The sequence below is a fragment of the Sciurus carolinensis genome, chromosome 2, assembly GCF_902686445.1.
Source record: "Sciurus carolinensis chromosome 2, mSciCar1.2, whole genome shotgun sequence".
In the NCBI taxonomy this organism is placed as follows: domain Eukaryota; kingdom Metazoa; phylum Chordata; class Mammalia; order Rodentia; family Sciuridae; genus Sciurus; species Sciurus carolinensis.
The window spans coordinates 110,102,015-110,123,221 of record NC_062214.1 but is presented as its reverse complement, the minus strand read 5'-3'; the positions used below and the strand labels follow the sequence as shown (position 1 = coordinate 110,123,221).

The window sequence follows — 21,207 nt, the reverse complement described above, 5'->3', positions numbered from 1 at the left end:
ATTGAAAAGAATTGCCAGGTTTGTTACCTCTCTGGTAACAATAAAATACTCTAAATTATTGTCTCTGAGTTAATATATTAAAAATCAGCATGTCATTTGGTGACCCAGGCATAAATAAAAGGATTGCAATCTCCTTGATCTTTTCGAGATGGCTGTATTCTAAATGTATTAGACAACATGGAAAATTTGAAACTCTTATTTGTGCCAGACAAATCTTGTCTTTTATACTATACTTGCCTTCATGCAAAGAATGGTCTTGCTATGGCCCTCCAGAGTTCTGAGAAGCAGTCCGTTCCGTGCATCACGTACACTAATGGTACAGTCATAAGATCCCACCACCAGTAACTTTCGGGCACCTTCCTGAGCTGTGGCAAGACAACTGACAGCCCGAGGGCCATGGCATTCAAAGATTTCAAGTCGTTTATTGTTCTGAAAAATAAGTCACCATTTTATAAAATAAAAGCAACCTTACCTGGAAAACTTCAAAGACCAACTAACCAAAATCACTACAAACTCTCAAATCGATTACCTGCACTCCAATTCTCTGACTCTAAATCGTTAACTTCCCAACCTCTGCTATTCTCACTCCAACCTTCTTTGTTGTGTTCATGACCTCCTTCCTCTACAGTCTAGCAGTGGCAAACTCCTACATAATAAACTATTTTATAACTTCAACCTACATTAACCTGATCCTAATAAAAAACTCATCCTCTTTTTATGCTCCTTTTCACTTCCCTTAATGATAACAAAGGATCACCCTTTTTTCATACTCCATTTTTCATGCTGCAGACACAGAAACACATTTTTTTTCCATGCAAAATTTATGCAATCTATTTGTCATGATGTTTCCAAAAATCTCTGAGAACGACCTTCCTAAACAACCTCATTAACAGTCTCAAACTTTCCACCTTTTTGTTACTCTAACATTCTTCTGTCCTCTGGTTCTATGTTATCTCTTATGACATTTAGTGAACTATAAAAGTCTTTATATAAGAAGCATGGTTATATCCTAAATCCCAAAATATTCTTTTAGTTCAGATTTTAGTTCGTTTCTCTGATTGCCTCCATCTTGTTCATAAAGTCTCCCATTTTCCCAAAATCTTTAAGAAGATACTTTAGGTGTATGCATGGAGTAAAGCTTCCAGAAACTAAGCAGAAAGTAACACTAGGAGCCTACAGAGCTGGTTTTAGCTATCTTGAAGTGCTGGAGTCATAGAGATGAAGAGTTCAGCACCCAATGGTGGATAGGCCCTGGCAAACAGTTCTGGCTTTCTGTGAGACTCCAGAAGCACCAATGTAGGAGAACAAGCAAACTAGAAAAGTCCCAGCTCTGCCAGGCGCAGAGGTGCACACTTATAAACTCAGTGGCTCAGGAGGCTGAGGCAGGACGATCTTGACTTCAAAGCCAGCCTCAGCAAAAGTAAGGCACTAAGCAACTCAGTGAGACCCTGTATCTAAATAGAATACAAAAAATAGGGCTGGGGGATGTGGCTCAGTGGTTGAGTACTGTCAAGTTCAATCCCTAGGAACCCCCACAAAAAGTCCCAACCCTAACCTTTAAAATTCACATCTATGCAGAGATTCTCAAAACTGTCTTTAGATCCATCTGCTTCAGAGATTTTCAATTATTTAAAGAACTTTTTCATTTGATTATTTTTTGTCATCACCTTGCCTCAAATGTCTTGGTTTTAATTATTATGTACCTCTGATAGCATTAATTAATATCACATAAGAAAATCAGATAATTATCAAGTTTGTCCATTCTTTACTTATTCTTTCTTCTCCATTTCTACTGCCCTAATCTAATCTCATCAGGCTCTTAGCACTTCACATCTAAAATATAAAAATCATCACTAATTACCTTCTGTGATCTATTTGTATAAACTGGACAAGATAAGCTGGCACTTCATTCTTCAATAAGTTTCTTTCTTTTTTTGTTTTTTATTTTTGGAACTGGTGATTGAACCCAGGGGCGCTTAAACACCGAGCCACATCCCCAGTTATTTTTGTTTTTATTTTGAGACCGATTCTCACTAAGTTGCTTAGGGCCTCACTATTTTACAAGGCTGGCTTTGAACTTATGATCCTCCTGCCTCAGCCTCCTGGGTCACTGGGATTAAAGGTGTATACCCTCACCACCCAGTTGATTTTAAGTTTCTTTCTTTCTTTTTTTTTTTCAGTTATTGATGGATTTGTATTTTTTAAATTCATTTATTTATACGCAGTGCTAAGGATCACATCCAGTGCCTCACACATGCTAGGCAAATGTTCTACTACTGAGTCACAATCCCAATCCCCTGATTTTAAGTTTCTTAAAGGCAGAAACCACAATGCATTTTATTACATCCCTTATAGCAGTTCCAACTAGCTTTTAACATGTGAATGTCATTATAATAGTAAACATTTTAGATATTAGAAAGTGACCAGGAGATATGGGCATACTAATCAGTGTAAGACTAATCAATTCCATCTCTTAGATTACATCTTTCATCCACTTCCTTTTCTTCATTCTTAGTGTAACCTTTCATGTCGGCTTCCATTATAAAGTCTCCTAAATGATCTCCTTGCTTCTACTAATCTTTCCCAATCTCCTCAACTCCCCAGTGACTTTTCTAATATAAACTGGATACTGTCTCTAGCATTTTAAAGCTAACAAAATGAAGTCCAACAACCTTAGCAAAATACAGAGGTCCTCAAGAACTTCCTAAACCTTACCTGAAGCCTAGCACGTATCAGATACTCAATAAAGGCTTGTTCAACAAATGAATTTATCTTTGGGTTAGGAAATAATGACACATGGGCATTAAGGCAAACCTCAGATGAGTTCACCTTAAAGAAAAGGTTGTTCTTATGAAGCCTTACATCAGTTCCAAACCACACCAATGTCATATGTAAAGGAGTTCAGATTCATTTCTTATGGTATCATTCTTAAAATGAAACAGACTGGCTTAACCTGTGACTCATTATTTGGCCCCAGATCTTCAGACATGGTTTAACTTAGCAGAATTATATTTCAGTCCTGGCACATTTGAGTCTAAACAGACAGAACAGAGGATCTTATTTCATTTATATCAGAAGACAACAGTTTTTAAGTAATGCCAATTTTGCTGTTTCTTCAATAGAAAATGGAAATGCCTGCCCACTACTTCTTCCCACACATGCTTATTCTATTTTCAAATGGCAAGGGAATACAGCCTTTTCTTCTCCCAACTACTAACCTTTATGTTAAAGGTCACCACAGTACCATTTGCTAGTCCTGCATAAAGGATTCGCCATCTACTATGGAGGCAGAGAACCCGGTCTTCCAGCTGTAACTGCTCCACACACTCTCGGGTCTGACAAAAGTACACAATATTTAATCAGCAAATAAGATATGAAAACAATTCCTCCTGAAAATAGAGTTTCAAATGACTCTGATGAGGAAGAAAAACATGGCATTCTCTATTTTGTAGAAGATTTAAAAAAATTTTGGACACAGTAACTTTATTTATTTTTATGTGGTGCTGAGGATCAAACCCAGTGCCTCACACATGCTAGACAAATGCTCTACTGCTGAGCTATAATCACAGCCCCTTATAAAGGATTTTTAAAAGATCCTTTTCCTCCTCAAAATATGAGGCCAAAGACCTCCAGGCTATAGATAACAATGGAAAAAATATACATATATTCTAATAATGATATCTATGTTTCTAAATAAAAATGCAGAAAATCTTCAAGGAGCACTATGAGTTGGGTCTTAGTCTCTGAAATTAAGTGGACAGAGATAAAAAGATAAATGTATTTGACATTTAAAAAGGAAAATGTATATAAATAAATGCATTAATCAAATGTGTATTCCTATAATTGGTTCTCTCTTTCAATAACTTTTAAATGCCTCCTTCCATCTGGTGCTGAATTAACTAGGCCATAACTACCCAGAAAGCTTTTAAAAAATATAGAACTGCAAAAATTCCTGAGATTGTAATTTAGTAGACTCAGGAACCTGTTCTTCTAAAATTTTCCTTAAGGGGCTGGAAATGTAGTTAGCTCAGTGGCAGGGCACTTGCCTAGCATAAGCAAGGCCTTGGGTTTGATCCCCAGCACTACAAACAAATAATTTCTCTAGTAATACAAATGAACATGCAAATTTAAGGAGTTATATGCTTGATATGACCTTCAAGAAATTACTTCCATGAATTTCCCAGACTGGATATACTAGAAAATCTAATTACCTAGAACCAAGTACAAGGTCAGTCACATAGTATAGGTAAGAACTACTGTTGAGGGCTGGAGGTGTGGCTCAGTGGCAGGGAATTTGCCTAACATGTAAGGCCCTGGGTTTGATAAACAGCACAAGAATGAAAAAAAAAAAAAAAAAAGAATTACTGAAAGGTACTAAGTGACTAAAGGCCAAGGTATAGCTTTTCAAATAGGTCTAGTAATATATGTTTTAACAAGCTCTCCATGAATCTGATGAACACTAAAGTTGTAAATAGTGCTGCAGGAATCAAATCTTCATTAACAATCCAATTAAATACTGACTTCTTCCCAGTAAAATATAAGAACCTTGAACTAGCACTGACTCCATTCCCTCCCTTTCTTTCTCCTCCCATTATCATATAGATTCCATCTATATATGTGATAAACCAAATGATGTAGTTATAAATTTTGTTTTACATAGTTATATCTTTTAAAGAAATTAAGAACACAATATGTACAGTTTTTGGGTGGGAGTAGTGCTACCACTTGAACCCAGGGCCTCATGTACTACCACCGAGCTATACGTTATATAGAATTATGAAACTATATAATACATATAATTTTAATGCAATTTTCGCACTTATTTCAATGTATTCAGGTTTAAAAAATTTAAACATTTTATTATTCATTCTATCTAGGATTAATTTTGGCATGATATAAAAATAAAAATTAAGAATAATATTTGTGGGAAAGACCAAGGGGGATATATATTATTAGTAGTAGGATATAAATAATACTAGAGGAGAGACAGAAAATTTGGTCTATGTCTAAGTCTCATATCTACCTAAAGTTATATCAGTAATGCTAAAACAGGTTCAGAAGCAAATAAAGTCAAATGGGTAGAATGAAATACCCGCCACAGTATCTCCACTCAATACAGTAAATAGTCAAAGGCTCAAAATTATCTTTTTTTTTTTGCAGGCGGGTCGGGGTGGTACCAGGGATTGAACCCAGGGACACTTCAGCACTGAGTCACATCCCCAGCCCTTTTATTTTGAGACTAGGTCTCCCTAAATTGCTTAGGGCCTTGATAATTGCTGAGGTTCACTTTGAACTTGCGATCCTCCTGCTTCAGCTTCCCAAACTGCTGGGATTACAGGCATGCAATACCATGTCCAGCAAAATTATGATACTTCTGATTTCTCTTGACCCATTTACCTTAACATTATAGCAGCGAATAGTGTGATCACTGGAACCAGTGTAAAGGGCAGCATTCTTTCCAGAGGTCTGAGTAACCAGAAGGCAGTTCACTTTTGAAGTATGGCCCTCAAAGATACCAATACACTTCCGACTCTAAAGTCAAGCACAGAATAGATGATTACTTATAAGATATAGGATTAAACAATATATTTAATTAACAACAACAACAACAACATAAATGCTAAAACTTTCAGTTCACTGTTATATTCTCAGTGCCTAAAATAGTGCCTGGTACACAAAAGGGGTTCAATAAATATTTGTTCACCAAATGTTTAGCAAATCAGTCAAATATACTGAAATACACAACATATACTGAGGTACACAGAATTATGTCAACTGAGTCATACAAAAAAATACTTAGGGCAATTCACTATAACAAAGGCCTGTGCTAGGAGTGTAGCTCAGTGGTAGAGCATATACTTATAGCATGTGTGAGGCCTTAGGTTCAATCCCTAGCACTGAGAAAAAAAAAAAGACCAGAATTTTCATGCCTACGGCAAGATTCTCTAACACACAGACAAAGTACCTAGCCAATCCAAATTGAAGCTAATTACCCATAAATGTTGCATGTTTGATCATCTGTTTGAGAACACTCCACAATACTAAAAAAAAAAAAAATGTGTCAGGTGCTATCACAAGTCTTCAGGGTCTAGGTATGATTTCCTAAGGGAATATTCTAAATGTCATTTCCATGTATATACCAAGATCTATTTAGAATGTGCATATATATACACAAACACACATATCTTGTAATTTAGTAGAGTTGGACTTGATCCCTTGGATCTTACACTCATACTTCTTATACCACTGTTTCCTTCCTTCTGTGTCACTGCTGCTGCTACTCATATCACTAGACTAAAGGAACCTATATACCCATTGCCTATAGTAAACACATCTTTCTGATTCATCAGCTTTTGAGTTTTTACTAACTTCAGTAACTTTACATATTTTCACGGTGTTTGTGCAGATAACAGTGTTTCTAACGTTTCTTGGCTATCACTGTTGATAAACAGATTTAGTTTTGATATACATCAAATCCAAATCCAAAATTTAAAATGAACATCAGATCATAAAAGTATGAGGGAGTGGAAAAGTGTTGTTTTCCTTAACAACTTGGATTCTATAATTAATTATTAGGGAAAAATGTTTCCTCTAATACTTCCCCAATATTTACAACATCACTCCTAATACAGCAGCTATGTAACTGACCCCCATCACCAACTCCAGGGTGGGACCTGACTGGCCCAAGCCTGTTTATATAATTCCATCCCCCTTTCTGATGGTAAAAGGGAAAATAAACCCCAGAGGCACTTGACAAGAGAACTACCTTTTAGGAAAAGGTGATAACAGAGAATGCAAAGTTAAGAGATAAATTAAGTACCCAGTGACCCTGCTGAGTTGCTGGATCAACTACAACTAAAGTCAGTAAAGCCCCTTAATAAATTCCCCTTCATGTTTAAAAGAGTATGAACAAGATTTTTCAAAACTTATAACCAAAAACATTCAAAATGTTATATTTACTTACTACTAGATTATAAACTCGGACAGTTTTATCCGCCGAACAGGTATACAGTAAGTTTCCAAATATCTGAATAGCATTTACTGCAGCTTGGTGCCCCTCAAAGCTTCCTTCTGTGGGCTCATCATCATCTCCTGGCTCTGAAGATATTTCTAGAAAACAAAAATAGGTTTCAGAGATTTGTCTGCTACAGTTTGGAAAGATACTCAAAATTCAACAACTTTATACCATATAGTTGTCCCTGAATTAAACCTACAGAAGATCTCCTTAAAGTCTATTTCCTCTAGCAGAATATAACAATTCTCACTGAAAATCTTTAGTATGAAGTTTCCAAAATAAGAGAAGGCAGGGGGGACCTTTCACTTAGGAAGAAAATTCTTATAGAATGAGCTTTTCAGTGATACTTGAAAGGTACCCGGTCTCTCTCCTTGCTGCCTCTCCTGCTTCTAAACTTATTTCTCTGAATAAGGGATTATTCTTTAAGCAATTCCTTCTCAAAGCAAAAATTTCTTGAGCCAATAAAAACAATATTAATTAGATGAAGAGATAAGGGATTCAGATAAGAAAGATGGAAGTAAGAGACCTGAAAAAGTCAGGTTTTGAAGATTCAGTGCTGATCAAGATAATTCTGTTGATGTTCCTGCCTGCCATTCTGTAAATATTAAACCCTGGTCTACAAACCTTTTTTCCTGTGGTTGATTTAAATAAAATAAAATGACAAATACCTGAAGAGTTCTTTGATCCTTTTATGGAGGAGATCACAGTCTGAGTTTCTGCCACACTGCAAAACAATAGCAAGTCTTCTTAGCATCTGTGAGAACAGGACAGGTAGCAAATCTAAAAAATTTCCTAACTCAAAGAACTTTTATAAACAATAGGCAAAGTAGCAAATGATAACATAAGAGATCAATTTTTCCATCTCAAATTTCTACTGAAGAGAAATAAAAACAGAATGAATATTTATAACCTAATCAAAAGAGAAAGCAGAAAAATCTCCACTATTAAGATATGATTCCTCCATTTCCATAACCTTTACTGTTCTCACATAAATTTTGACTTTTAAACAAATTCTGATTCATAAATAGAAGTTTTATTTATTTCTTGTACTGGGGATTGAACCCAGAGGCACTTTATCACCGATCTACCTCCCCAGCACCACAGAAAGTTCTTAAAATAAAAAAAAACACTGGTGGTCGGGTGCAGTGGCACACACCTGTAATCCCAGTGGCTCAGGAGGCTGAGGCAGGAGGATCTCGAGTTCAAAGTCAGCCTCAGCAACAGCAAGGCACTAAGCAACTCAGTGAGACCCTGTCTCTAAATAAAATACAAAAAAGGGCTGGGGATGTGGCTCAGTGTTTGAGTGCTCCTGAGTTCAATCCCCAGTACCCAAAAAAATAAAAAATAAAAATAAAAGACTAGTGAAAGCTCTTTTGATTGGACCAACAACAACATCCTTACCTTACAGGGATGCCATCCTTGTAGCGAGTACCAAGCTCACTGGTTGAGCTAACTTCATCACAACCAGAACGAGTTTCTAGTGGGTTTTGTTCTGCAGAATTCCAAATATCTTTTTTAGATGGGCTGTCAGGTTTCTCTTCTCCAGATTCAGAAGAATCAATGGCTACTACTTCTAACTGAGGATTAGGAATTTCCAGGACTTCCAGGGATGAGTCACTGTCTGCCTCATCTCTGACACTCTCTTGCTCCTGACCAGTTCTATCTTCCCAGGTAGAGGTTGTTACTTTACCCCCTTTAGTTAACTTTCCACTTTTCACTTTCCTTATGGGTTTAGCAGTAAATACATCCTGTTCAGTGTCACTATTCTCAGGAACATGGGCAGCCCGTAGAGTTTTCTTTTTCCGAAGTTTCTTCTTTTTCTTGTTTCCCCTAGTTTCAGCTGACGTCAGAGTGGATTCTGCCTGTAGCTCAGGCTGGTCAACTGGAGAATGAGACTCCTTCTCCAAGGGGGTTTCTGAAGGAAAAGATAATCTTAGAAACAAACTGCTACATGCTTCAGACCCACTGTTGCCTTTGGTTGGCTCTTCATCTTCTTTATTTATGCTAGGAAGATCGGTTGATTGGGAAGAGGGAGAGTTTTCTCTGTTTCTGGTATTTCCTTGCTCCACAGGAAACTTCAGATCTTGGACAGGCTCATGGCAATTTTCTGTTAGTTCTGATAAGGACAATGTGGCAGTGATGACTGGATAAACTGGACAACTGATGTCTCCTAAGTTGAGAAGGAAAAAACTATTGCATCTTTTGTGTGTATTTGCAAACTGCAAATTATTTATCACTAATTGACTTCTCTACCAAATGTTTCAGTGATACATTAATAAATCCATGATTGTAACAGCTGTTAACTCATCCTTCATGAAGTTTCCCATAACCTACACTCATCCCTATTAGAGCACTTATCTTCTGCTTTGCATCAATCTCAAAAATAACAGACATGTCTTATTCCCTACAAAAAGCTCCTTATGTGGCTCTGGGTATAGCTCAGTAATAGAGTGTTTGACTAGTATTTGTGAGGACCTGAGTTTGACCTCCAGCTCTGCCAAAAAACAAAAACAAAACAAAAAAATTCTATGGGGAGACAGGGATTGCTTCTATTACTCTTATTCTTACTTTAAATGTCCACAAATTTAACACTGTGTTTTATTATTAATAGATATTTAGATATCTATTTAGCTAAAGTATTTCTACTTTTCTTAGAAGTTTTCTTTTTACCCACATACCATCCTATTTCACTATACACTGGTGATTAGAAATTCAGCTGACTTAAGAATGCTTATTTTCACTGACTAAATTATTTCATGTCTAGGAATTTAAACTGATGAAATATTTATAGATGTACTCAAAGACATACAATTTAGTGTTACACAGAATATGGAAAAAAGTGGAAAAAATTATTCAAAAGATTACATAAATTATTGTGTATCTTTTAATTTTTTTTTAAGATATTGATGGAGCTTTATTTTATTCATTTATTTATATTTGGTGCTGAGAATCAAACTCAGTGCCTCACACATGCTAGGCAAGTGCTCTATCACTAGGCCACAAACCCAGTCCCAAATTATTGTATAGCTTGATTGTGCAATTTTCCAAATATTACACAACTAGTAAAATTTTAAAAGTATTTTAGATGGAAAAAAATTTTGGGGAGGAGACAGGGGATTGCTAAATTGCCGTGGGTGGCCTTGAACGTGGCTGGGATTACAGGCATATGCTACCAGACTGGGCTCTAGATGAATTATTTTTATGACAAAGGAAAATGAAATATTAAAAGCAAAAAGTCAGGTTATAATAGACTATGATTTCTCCTTTATATAAAGTCTACATATAAGCATACAAACACCTGTGATGTAAGAAAGATTCAGGGCTAGATAAAGCTCAGTGGTAAAGTGCTTGCCTAGCATATACGAGGCCCTGGCAGGTTCAAACACTAGTGTCAAAACAAAAAGAAGAAAAAAAGGCTTGAAATATAGGCAGGAATGGTGGTGCATGCTTGTAATCCTGGCAATTCAGGAGGCTGAAGCAGGAAGACTGCAAAGTCAAGTCCAGCCTCAGCAACTTAGCAAGACTCTTTCTCAAAATAAAAAATAAAAAGGGCTAGGAAGTAAGTAGTTAAGTGGTAAAGCACTCTGGGTTCAATCCCCAGTACCAAAAATAAAAAAAATAAATAAAAAGTAAAGACTGAAATATATAACAAATAACATCTTCATTTTTGTAGTCTCCCAACTTTTTTATAAGGAATGTGAATTATTTTTGTAAGCAGAAAAAGAAATCTAATAAAAGCTATTTTTATTTTTAAAAAGATTTAAAAGTCACTGTAATTCTTTATTACTATTTTTTAAAATCCAAAATACTATTTACAGAAAAAGCAACTTAAGATCAATATGAAGGATAATTTCCATTTGATATCACTATCTAGATTATTATTACAACAGGGTGCTGGAACTAAAAGCTAGGGTAATTTTTCAGACAATTTCTACTCAAGAAATCATACAATGCCAGTTTATTTCTTTGTTTGGCCTAATTTTCAATATGGCACCACTGTGGTCACGAAAATGTCTAAGAGGATTTTAAATAGCTAAGAAGTTATTCTCAAATGTTAACCAGGTGTTATCTTATGAAAAGAGTAAAAAATTCTGGCTACTTCTCAAAACCACCCAAGTTCCCATTAGATGACTGCAAACTCCAGAACTCATGTCACCTTATCTTGGTTACCAGCCTTTCAGGCTTATAAAAGTTCTGACTTGTATTTGAGATGACAGTTGATGAAAAACTCAAGAGCATATATGCCTTATCTAAAAAACTGGCTAAACAACTTTAACCCATTTATCACAAAGACCATATAAATTCTGCAACTGCCTAATAAATGGAAATTTTTTTTTTTAAAGAAATGTTCTTATATTTTTAGTGGTTGATGGACCTTTATTTTATTCATTCATTTATATGCGGTGCTGAGAATCGAACCCAGTGCCTCACACATGCTAGGCGAGTGCTCTACCACTGAGCCACAACCCCAGCCCCATAAATGGAAACTTTTAAGTACTAATACAAAGTCAACTCAGTAACCTTAAATTAGAGAAAATTAAGGAAAGTTACTGATATTTAAATTATATTTTCTGAAACATTTTAAAATAACCCACCTATAGGAAGGCAGTTAAATAAAAACTTAATTGTAATAATTTTAGTTTTAATGGACAAATATGGTTTTACACTGATACACAACTGATATACAACTGCCCTAGTCTCACTGCAGGGATACCCTTTAATCCAGAGAAAAGTTTACTTACTATTAGCTTGAGGTAATTCCTTGGACACACTGCAAGCAGAGCCTTGTGACACAGCATTCACATTCTCATCTTGTTCAGGAGACATGGGCTCTTGTTTAATCTGAACTGATGAGTCTGGAGCAGGGACACTGCCATGGGCTTGGAAAGTAGGAGATGTAGTTACTTGGAGAAGGGCTCCAGAGGATGATGGAGATACATGGGAAGGAGGCGGCTCCAGAAAAATCGGGAAAAAAGGACTAGGCAGCAGCGTGGTATCAGCAGATGTCTGAGATCTACTGTTCCTTTGTTCTCGTGTGAGGCTACAGGGAAGCTGGTCTGGGTGCTCAGAAGGTTCATATGTTTCTAGAACAGGAAGCACATATATGAATACAAAAATGTTATCTGAAAAGTTACTTATTTCTGAATCAATCTGTATCTATAAAGATTAGAAAGAAACTTTAAATAAATATACTAGTATACTCCCTCATAATTCTTCAAAATAGAATGTCATCTAACCTATACAACTACCAACGATACAGGTGTAGAATAGGCATCAATTTTCAAAACTTTAAGTGACTTATCCAAAGTTATACAGGCACTAACGCAAGAGTCAAGATTTGAACACTGGTCTTTTGATTCTTAATCCAGAGTTACTATCTCCATTCCTAAACATTTTTGGAATATACAGTTTTAGGTTTTTTTGTTTGTTTTCTCTCTCTCTCCTTTTTGTCTTTTGCAGCACTGGGATTGAACATAGGGTCATTCTACCAGTGAGCTATGTCCCTAGCCCTTTTCATTTTTTATTTTGAGAAGGTCTCACTAAATTGCTGAGGCTGTCCTCAAATTTGCAATCTTCCTGACTTGACCTCCTGAGTAGCTGGAATTACAGGTGAGCACCATTGTGCCTAGCTGGTTTCAGGCTTTTTACAGAAAGAAGAAACCAAAGAGACATGAGTGAAACAATATGACCTTTCCATAACTATTTTTCCTTCCCTTCTATACAGAACAAAAAGCTATGATACCCTATGAATACCTTGTAATCCCTGTAGAATCTGTATTCTGTGAGTCCTCAGTGCACTCATCTCCATAGTTATCTGAAAACAAAGTATCTTGTTAAGCATTTCAAAATCCAACTTCTGAGATGATCTGTTTTAATAAGACCATCCATATGCTGTTACCTGCTGCTTGAGCATGAGCAGCCTCTGAACTTCAACATATGCTGTCTGCAGGGCTGCCCGGGCTTGCAGAAGGTTGTTATCCATGCACTGCAGTGATTTGCTTAGTTCTTCCTCTCTTAAGGAAATATTCAGCAGCTGGTCAACCTGAGAACGTTCTGCTGAAAGAAATCATAAGGCCCAGCTTAATACTGGAGACATCAGTAATAATTTCTCAGAAGACTGAACTATGCACCAGTGATTCAGGAAAAAACTTATTTTCTCCTCAAGAGGTTAAAATGGAGATTCATTAAATCTCAAAAAATATGTGTTTAAGCCTGATGATATCAAAGAGAGAAATGAAATAAGAATCGGCAGGACAGTAGGTCAAGTATGCCACATTGCACTATCTTACCTAATCACTACCTTCTACCACTACTTCCCAGGTGAAATTTCTGTTCAGGCACATCCACTGTTCTATGTTTCATTTTTTACTATTTAGCTACCATCCACTTCACTTAAGGCTTTTGCTTAGGTTGGGCCCCAGAACTGGTCTGCTTGGAATTTTCCTCCCAAACCATATATTTTTCTAGTCTATTAATTTCAAACGGTTCTCTTTAGTCAGATTTTTTATTTTTAACTACTGATGCATGTACTTTTGGTTCTGTATATATTCTGGATATTAAACTCTTATCAGATGTACAGTTTGCAAATATTTTCTCCCATTCTTAAGATTGACTCTTTACTGTTATTTCCTTTAATGTGCAGAAGCTTTTTAGTTTGATACAATCTGATTTGTCAAGCTTTTGCTTTTGCTTTCTGTGTTTTGGGGTCTTATCCAAAAAATCCTTGCCTATTCCAATGTCCTAACACATTTTCCATTTTCTTCTGATATTTTCATAGTTAGATAGCTCTTCTTATTAGAGAATGCTTTGTGAAGAAAATACATTTTGTCAGTAGAAACACAGGGTCAAATTCAGACTATTTCTCCTACATACATTCAACAACACAGATCACTTTGATGACAGATGTGTGGGCGTTTTCCCATACGCAGCAAGAATTGATTCTTCAGGGAACACCACCAGTCAGTGTTCTCCAATTCAATTCCAACACTATTTACCTGGAGATAGCATCATATCCTACAGACTGAGCACTTAAGTCTCCAAGACTACACCCCATCCCTCAGATGCTAGGCAACAGTCCCAGGTTGTTTTACGTATTGCTCTGACCAACAGGTTATAATTTAGGGTTCTCTAAACCCTCAGGTTCAATTAATTTGAATAGCTTACAGAACTCAAGGAAATATATACATTTATTCATTTATTATAAAGGATATTACAAAGGATACAGACAAAGAGATGCATAGGGCAACATATGAAGAAAGGGGTTTTGATGCTATCTAGGTGAACCACCCTCCAGGAACCTCCATGTGTTCAATTACCTAGAAGATCTCTGAACCCTGTCCCTTTAGGTTTTTATGGAGGCTTTACTACACAGGCACAATTGATTAAATCATAAGCCACTGAAGATTGATTTAACCTTCAGCACCTCCCCATTTCTGCAAAAGGCTGCAGGGAGGAAGGTGAGGGGGTTGAAGAGTCCCAACCCTCCAATCCTGCTTCAATCTTTCAGGTGAGCAACCCTCATCCCGAAGCTACCTGGGTAGGGTCTGCCAACCATAAGTCAACCACTAGAACACAAAAAAGGATTCTATCACTTCAGAGATTCCAAGGATTTAGGTTGTATGCCAGCAAACAAAACAAAGACCAAAAATATACTTCACAATATCACAGATGAGTGTATTTAACTTAAAGTGTTTGACAATATATATTTGTCATCATTTATGTTTGTCTTTTCCTCAATATTAAAACCTCTCCCCTAAATGTCAGATCCACATATTCAATTATGGTATCTCTTTCTAAGTGTCTCAAAGGTCCCTTAAATCAAAGGATCCAAAAGGGAACTCATCTTTCTCTAGCCTCAACCTGTTCCTGCCATAAAGTTGTCTATCTCTATAAATGATACCATCATCTGCCTAATTCCCCATCCAGAAATTGGGGTTGTCCTTGACTCTCCCTTATCTATCACATCCACTCATCAAATCACTCCCTGCAGGAAAAGCAAAAGTCACAGAAGCCTAACAGTGGGGGAACAATGCTCTTTCCTAATTCACTATTAGAAAAGCAACCAAGATGCTTCAAAAATGAAAAGTGAGAGAAATGCCTATAAATGATTAATGTTTTCACTAAATGACCTGCTCTTTTAGATCCTACTGGAAAAGCCCAATAAGATTTTCTGGCTTATATTGTCCGAGAGATATATAACCTCAGCTTACAGGGCTACATGGCATCATATATTCTTCCTCTACTTGTACTGGGTGTTGTAGGAAATCAAACTTTGCTCTTAAGCAAGATGACAATGTCAAAAAAAAAAAATGGGTATCAGTGTTTGATGACCACAAGTTATGCTGTGTCAAGTTGTATAAAGACTAAAATGCTGTAAGAACAACTTCTTTTTGCCACAATATTCTGCACCATACCTTTTTTTCCTTTAATTTTCCTTCTCTTATTTTTTCTCTCAAGACTTGGGAGTTCAGGAGAAGATCCATCCTGTGAGGCAGAACAAAAATTTGAGTAATATCCAATATGTAAAGGCCATTACCCAGGAGAAAGACAAAAAGAATGAATTCTCTGATAGTCATACATTATCCCTCACTATTGCTCACACACAAATCAAATATTAGTTGAATCAATGCATCTGATAAAAAGGAAAAAAAGAAATGAGGGGGCAAGTACAAGGTCAGGTGTCTTCCCAGTATTCTAGAGGTGGTAAAACCCACAGGACTTAGGCAAAACATTCCACCTTGGTGAAGTAATTCACACATGTGAACAAAGTCAATAACACAAACTCTAATTTTATTTTCGGCATCGTTTCTATTTTAAACTTCAGCAAGAAAACCTTTAAAATAAGCAGCTAAAATGCCTGTAAAACAAACTTCAAGATACTAGCTCTGTTGGTGTATTGTTGAGGTGGACTCTGATTGTTTTAAACTCAAAGAGAAAAAGACAATTGAATGCCTGTTATGGGCAAAGGAGGGAGAAGTTGTGTCCATACTCAATTCTGATCACTTTTTTGTAACAAGAATATTAATCCTTCTACTTGATCATGAACTCCTTGAAGACAAGAATTGTTGTATTTCTTATTGTGTTCCCAGTGGCTAGCATGTTATTGGCACAAAGGAGAAGGTCAATCAATATTTGGAAATAAATGTGAATTAAGGGGATATAAAAAAAATTATTAGCTTTGCCAAGGACAATCTTTGACAAATATTTCAAACAAATCATCTAACAATATTCCTTATATACAGTCTACCTCAAAGGAGAACCGGAATTTGAAGCAGGACTAAAACCCATGACCCTAACTACCTTATTTACTACCTTAGTTTTAAAGGAAAGAAACTATTTTCTCACAGTGCCAGATTCCAGATTCTATCACTACCAGTAACTCTTTTTTTTTTTTCCAGAAAGGAATTCGGAGAGGATTAAGCAATAGTAAGCAGGAATGCCAGAAGAGCTGAAGTGGTATCCGTGAAGGACAAGATTCTTAAGGAGCCAGGCTGGGTAGCTAAAGGACAAAAGACAGAGTTACAAAAACTAAAAAGCTGGGCCTCAGGACACAAGCCTGTAATCCCAGCAACTTGGGAGGCTGAGGCAAGATGATCACAGGTTCAAGGTCTGCCTGGGCAACTTAGTGAGACCCTGTTTCAAAATAAAATAAAAAGTGCTGGTGATATGGCTAAATGGTAGAGGGCCTCTGGGTTCAATTTTCAACACCACAAAAATAAACAAACAAACTAAATAAAAATACTTCTATGCTATGTTCTTATATATGCACTCTAATAGTATCAAGTTACTTTAGTGTTAATCCTAGCAGTTCTGAATTAAACAATTATACATGCATTACAAATATAACAGAATGCTCTTCAGAAGCACTACAGGGTACAACTATGAAAATAGACTGCATTACAGCTGAAGATATGACTTATTCTTGGTCAGGTGATACAAAGAATCACTGGGTTGGAGACTAGTTTTAGAGATGACTTCATATTTTCCTGGTACTGTACATTCATATTACATTACATCTAATTTAGTGAAACTACTCAGTGAAAGAAACCAGAAGGATGAAATAAGAGCCTCATAGTTCTATTCTAGAGTGTAGAGAACCACAACCTCAAATACCCTCCAAAATCAAATAGTTAAATTTTCCTTATAAACAACTAAGTTGCTACATGAGATGTTCTATAAAAAGTTCAAGGAATCATACTCACTCCAGTGGCTCTTCGTTTCTTTCTAATACTCTGGCTGTCATTTTGTTCAGCACCAGAGGTACAGCTGCTATCAGTGGCTGCATCTGCTAAACTGGAGGTTGCAAGGACTGAGGATGCATTCGATAAGAGAGAGTTTCTTTCTCCATTATTCTCCTGGGCATTCTGATCCTCTGACGGTGGTGTAGACCTCTCCTGGCTGTTTAGGTCTTTTGCTGAATGCATCAAAGGTATTATATGATCACAGGGTAACTGTGCACTATGTCGCCTTCGGGTAGCAACATTTTCAGCCTTTTCACCTGTTCTGAGGGAGGCAGTCAGAGGTGTCAATTCCTGTTTAAGGCACATCGTTGCTTTCTGACTCTGTGCAGCACTCAAGGAATCACTAGGTGAAACAATCTGCTGGGGCTCGTTTTCTCTGCCAGTACCTTCCTCACTAAAGAAGCTATACACAGAAGGAGCCCTGTCCATGATCACGCTGCTCTCAGAAAGGCTTCGCTTTCTGGCCAACCCTGGAGATGAGGAAATGGAAACACCTTCCCACTGGAATCCTTCTAGATTAGATAGATCAGGATCACCATCTAAATCCAAGACCTCTTGTTCATTTTGAACCAGAGGTACCATTTCTATGCCAAACCTTAAGAAAGAAAAACAAAAACATAAATCAGACATGGTTGTAGGGAGGGGCTCTTTTTACTGTACCACATTGTCAAGCACAGGTTACAAAATGTGTAAGATGGTTCCTGCCCTCTAAGAGCTCACAGTCTGATAAGGAATCCAGACATAAAGTAAATAATATTGTTATGTCACAAATACTAAATTATAGACTTATAGCCATAAGAATACATATGAGAATAAAAACTGAGGATTTTATTTCAAATAGAACTCTAAATCTACAACAATGAACACCTAATTTTTAAAAGCAAACAAACCAAAACAGACTAAACTTTTGCTGATCATTTATAAGTGCTAGGCACTACGCTGCTTTTTTACTCATAATTTCATATACTATGGGGAAAGGAAAAGGGGGCAAAATAAATTTATTATTTAAACAAGGATAGAAACTACCCTAAGCCTGGAGGTTAGTTTATAATGCCACAGAATTATAATTGAACACTTTACCAATTAGAATAGTACCTTAACATAAGATGAACAGCCAAAATATTACAGAAGTGCTTAAGATAACATTTTGTTATCTGAAGTATAATGCCCAGAGTACATATAGAAAGGTAACCATCCACAGGTTCTAAGTAAAAGGCAATGGAGGACAGTTATGTTTAAAATTGTGCCATTTATTCAAGATCTAGATCTATAGAAATCAAGACCTAAAGATAGATACAGATTTATGGACATGCAAACCAAAGTGATGGATTGCTCATGATTTTCTTCTATGCCCCATCTAGTTTCTCAGAAGGAGGTGTGCTTCCATTTTAACTTCCAATCTCCACTAAGAAAAACTATTCCATTCGTTATAGAGTACCATTCACTCTTTGATAGTAAATCAAATCAGACATCTACAGTGGATTTAATTAAAAGGAACAAGCAGAATCCTCTTGACCAAGGTCAAAGGATAACTTTAAAAGAAAGCAAGAAAGAACAATAGATACTGAAAAGAGGCACACACCTGGGTAAACCTTTGCCCAGCTCTTGTTTTTTCTTAGTTACTTGCTGAATGACCTGTTCCCAGTTAACGTTTCTCCGAGATGCATTTAGAATCTGCCGTAGGGTTGGTTTGAGTCCAGACTCCTTCTCTGTTTCACTCTTTCGATGACCACTAATATTGCGAATGCGGCGAGCACTATTGAGGTTTGGCTCAGGAAGGTGTGTTCCAGTTTTGCTCTTCAAACTAATGTGCCGGGTTAGATCTCTCTGAAGTGAGGCAGGAAAGCCAAGCTTACTTAGTTCAGGCAAGAGAGGACCAGAGGGCTGACTAATATCACTTTTTTGAAGCTCAGCTTCCAAACTAGTATTCTCAAAGCCTTCTGTTTCATAAGACATGTGAGATTTAATAGCGTTGTCACCCTGTCCATCTTCTAGAGAGGTTTTCAAGTCTAGTAATAATCCAGAGTGTGGACTAGTTGCAGTAGTCACTTGTAACTCAGATTCACTCTGGTGAACTGTGGAATTACAGGGGGAGGTGGAAAGTTTTCGAGGTGTTTTCAGGATTTGTTCATCCTGTGCTTTCTCATCAACAGTGTGAGTGTTGCAGGATAAAACTTCTGTAGTTGTACAACCCAGAGTTCCAATTTTTGTTCCATGCTTTTCTACATCAGATGTCTCTCCATCACTTTCATCTTCTAATGCATGCACTTGAAACTCAATCTTCAAAGATCCCTTTTCAGATTCTTCTACATTCCTACTTGCTTTTGCAAAGTTCCTTGTCCTCTTAGAAGTGCTAAGAAGTGGATTTTGCAATGACTCATGACACTGTAGCACTTCTCTGGCTTTTTGTAATGTTTCATTTAAATTATCATCAGGTTCTTTCTGAGTGCCAGATGTAGCTGTATTCCCTTTTAAAACACGAGGACATGAACTTCGCAATTTGGATATGTAGGGAGAACCATGTCTATCTTCTAAAGTGGGTTTGTTCAAGGGATTTGAGTGTTCTCCAGGGGGAAAAGAATTTGTTTTGGTGTTTTTTGAGGGATTCTTTGAATCTTGCTTTTGAGGAACTGATTTAGTAGCTGGAAGTGGAAGGAGTGGGGATTTCAATGAAGAAATCCTATCTGAATTATGCTCTTGTTCGTTTTTTTCGGTAATGGGGCAATCTCTCACCACCTCATAGGAAACAGCGCAGTCAGAAGTGGTTTTGTGATTAAGAGATCCAGTATGTATTTCTTTTTGTGTTTTTAGTGTTGAAGAATTATTTGTTTCATCAGTTTGAGGTTCTTGTGTTCCTGCAGTTATCAAGCTAAAATCAAAGAGAGGCTTATCTATCGTTTCTGACTTGTTACTGGTGACTTCTTTCAATCCTGACTGTAAATCCAGAGTCTTCTGGGAAGGATAAGGAGTCCAACGACGGGGCTTTTCCCTTGCTCCACTGCCATTCTTTCCACTAATTTTGGAAGCTACACTGTCTGTTTGTTTAATGGTTTGGCTTTCTGGCTGCTCAAAATTGAAGTCAAGTAGACCTTCTGAAGGAAATTTATCACTTGTAAATCCTTCTTCAGAAGGACTTCTGTATGTGGCAACTGTGCCAATTTTGTCATTGTCTTGCCACTGCCATTTATATCTCTCTGGATTATATTTGCTTGACTTATTAGATTTCTTGTTCCAAAGCATAGTCATGTCTTCCATTTGATAGTTAGAATTTCTGTTTCTGCCTGGTTGAAATTTGTCTCCAGGGCCATTGTAATTCCAACTATTTGTACTACGTACATTGGATTTCCAGTTTCCGTTACTGTTGTTCATATGCCAACTGGAAAAGCCACCTGTTCCTTCAGAATGCCAACTGGAATTCCTTCCTGTACCATTATAATTCCAATCTACCATCCCACTATTTGAATGCCAACCACCTCCAGAATTACTGTGGTTGTGAAACCAGGTTGAGGAACTTCTTGCAACACCTTTATGCCACCCAGAACATCCTCTTGGTCCACCACTATTTCTCAAAGAATGTGAAAAGCTATTTTTTCTATTATTATTAAAGCCATCTTTCTCCCATTTCCAATCCCTCTGTGGAGGTCCACGGTGATGCCTCACTGGCTGGTTGTAACTCTCTCTGTCTTGGTAAGGGATTCTGTCTTCTCGTCTCCATTGGGGTTGCCTGTCATCAGAGTTTATTTCTTGGCTGCTATTGGAAGGCTCATCTTGTCTGGAAGAAAAATAGTTTTTTGTTATGAATTTAAAGGAATTTTAATGTATCCTTTATGAGCAAAACCCACCAAACTTCCCCTCTGCCCTTCTCCCCTATTGTTTTATATTAAGTAATAGAGTCCATTTTTATTTCTAATAGTATGTGTTTTCATATCTTTAAATGGTATGGATAAAAAA

The 21,207-nt window shown here is 36.9% G+C and overlaps 1 protein-coding gene across 2 annotated transcripts in view; it reads right to left on the bottom strand.

Moving 5' to 3' along the window:
• Znf106 (zinc finger protein 106) overlaps positions 1–21,207 on the bottom strand; it is a 51,365-nt gene that overhangs the window by 9,071 nt on the left and 21,087 nt on the right. The window contains exons 5-16 of one of the 2 annotated variants that reach the window (XM_047538721.1): positions 18,839–21,028; positions 17,218–17,851; positions 15,430–15,499; positions 12,915–13,072; positions 12,770–12,830; positions 11,758–12,099; positions 8,417–9,185; positions 7,684–7,739; positions 6,965–7,110; positions 5,398–5,532; positions 3,219–3,335; positions 238–429 (exon numbers count right to left, since the gene is read on the bottom strand). In XM_047538721.1, coding sequence (XP_047394677.1) covers positions 238–429; positions 3,219–3,335; positions 5,398–5,532; positions 6,965–7,110; positions 7,684–7,739; positions 8,417–9,185; positions 11,758–12,099; positions 12,770–12,830; positions 12,915–13,072; positions 15,430–15,499; positions 17,218–17,851; positions 18,839–21,028 — 4,870 coding nt within the window. The remainder of the gene's footprint in view (positions 1–237; positions 430–3,218; positions 3,336–5,397; positions 5,533–6,964; positions 7,111–7,683; positions 7,740–8,416; positions 9,186–11,757; positions 12,100–12,769; positions 12,831–12,914; positions 13,073–15,429; positions 15,500–17,217; positions 17,852–18,838; positions 21,029–21,207) is intronic. The other variant, XM_047538722.1, reaches the window with a different exon arrangement.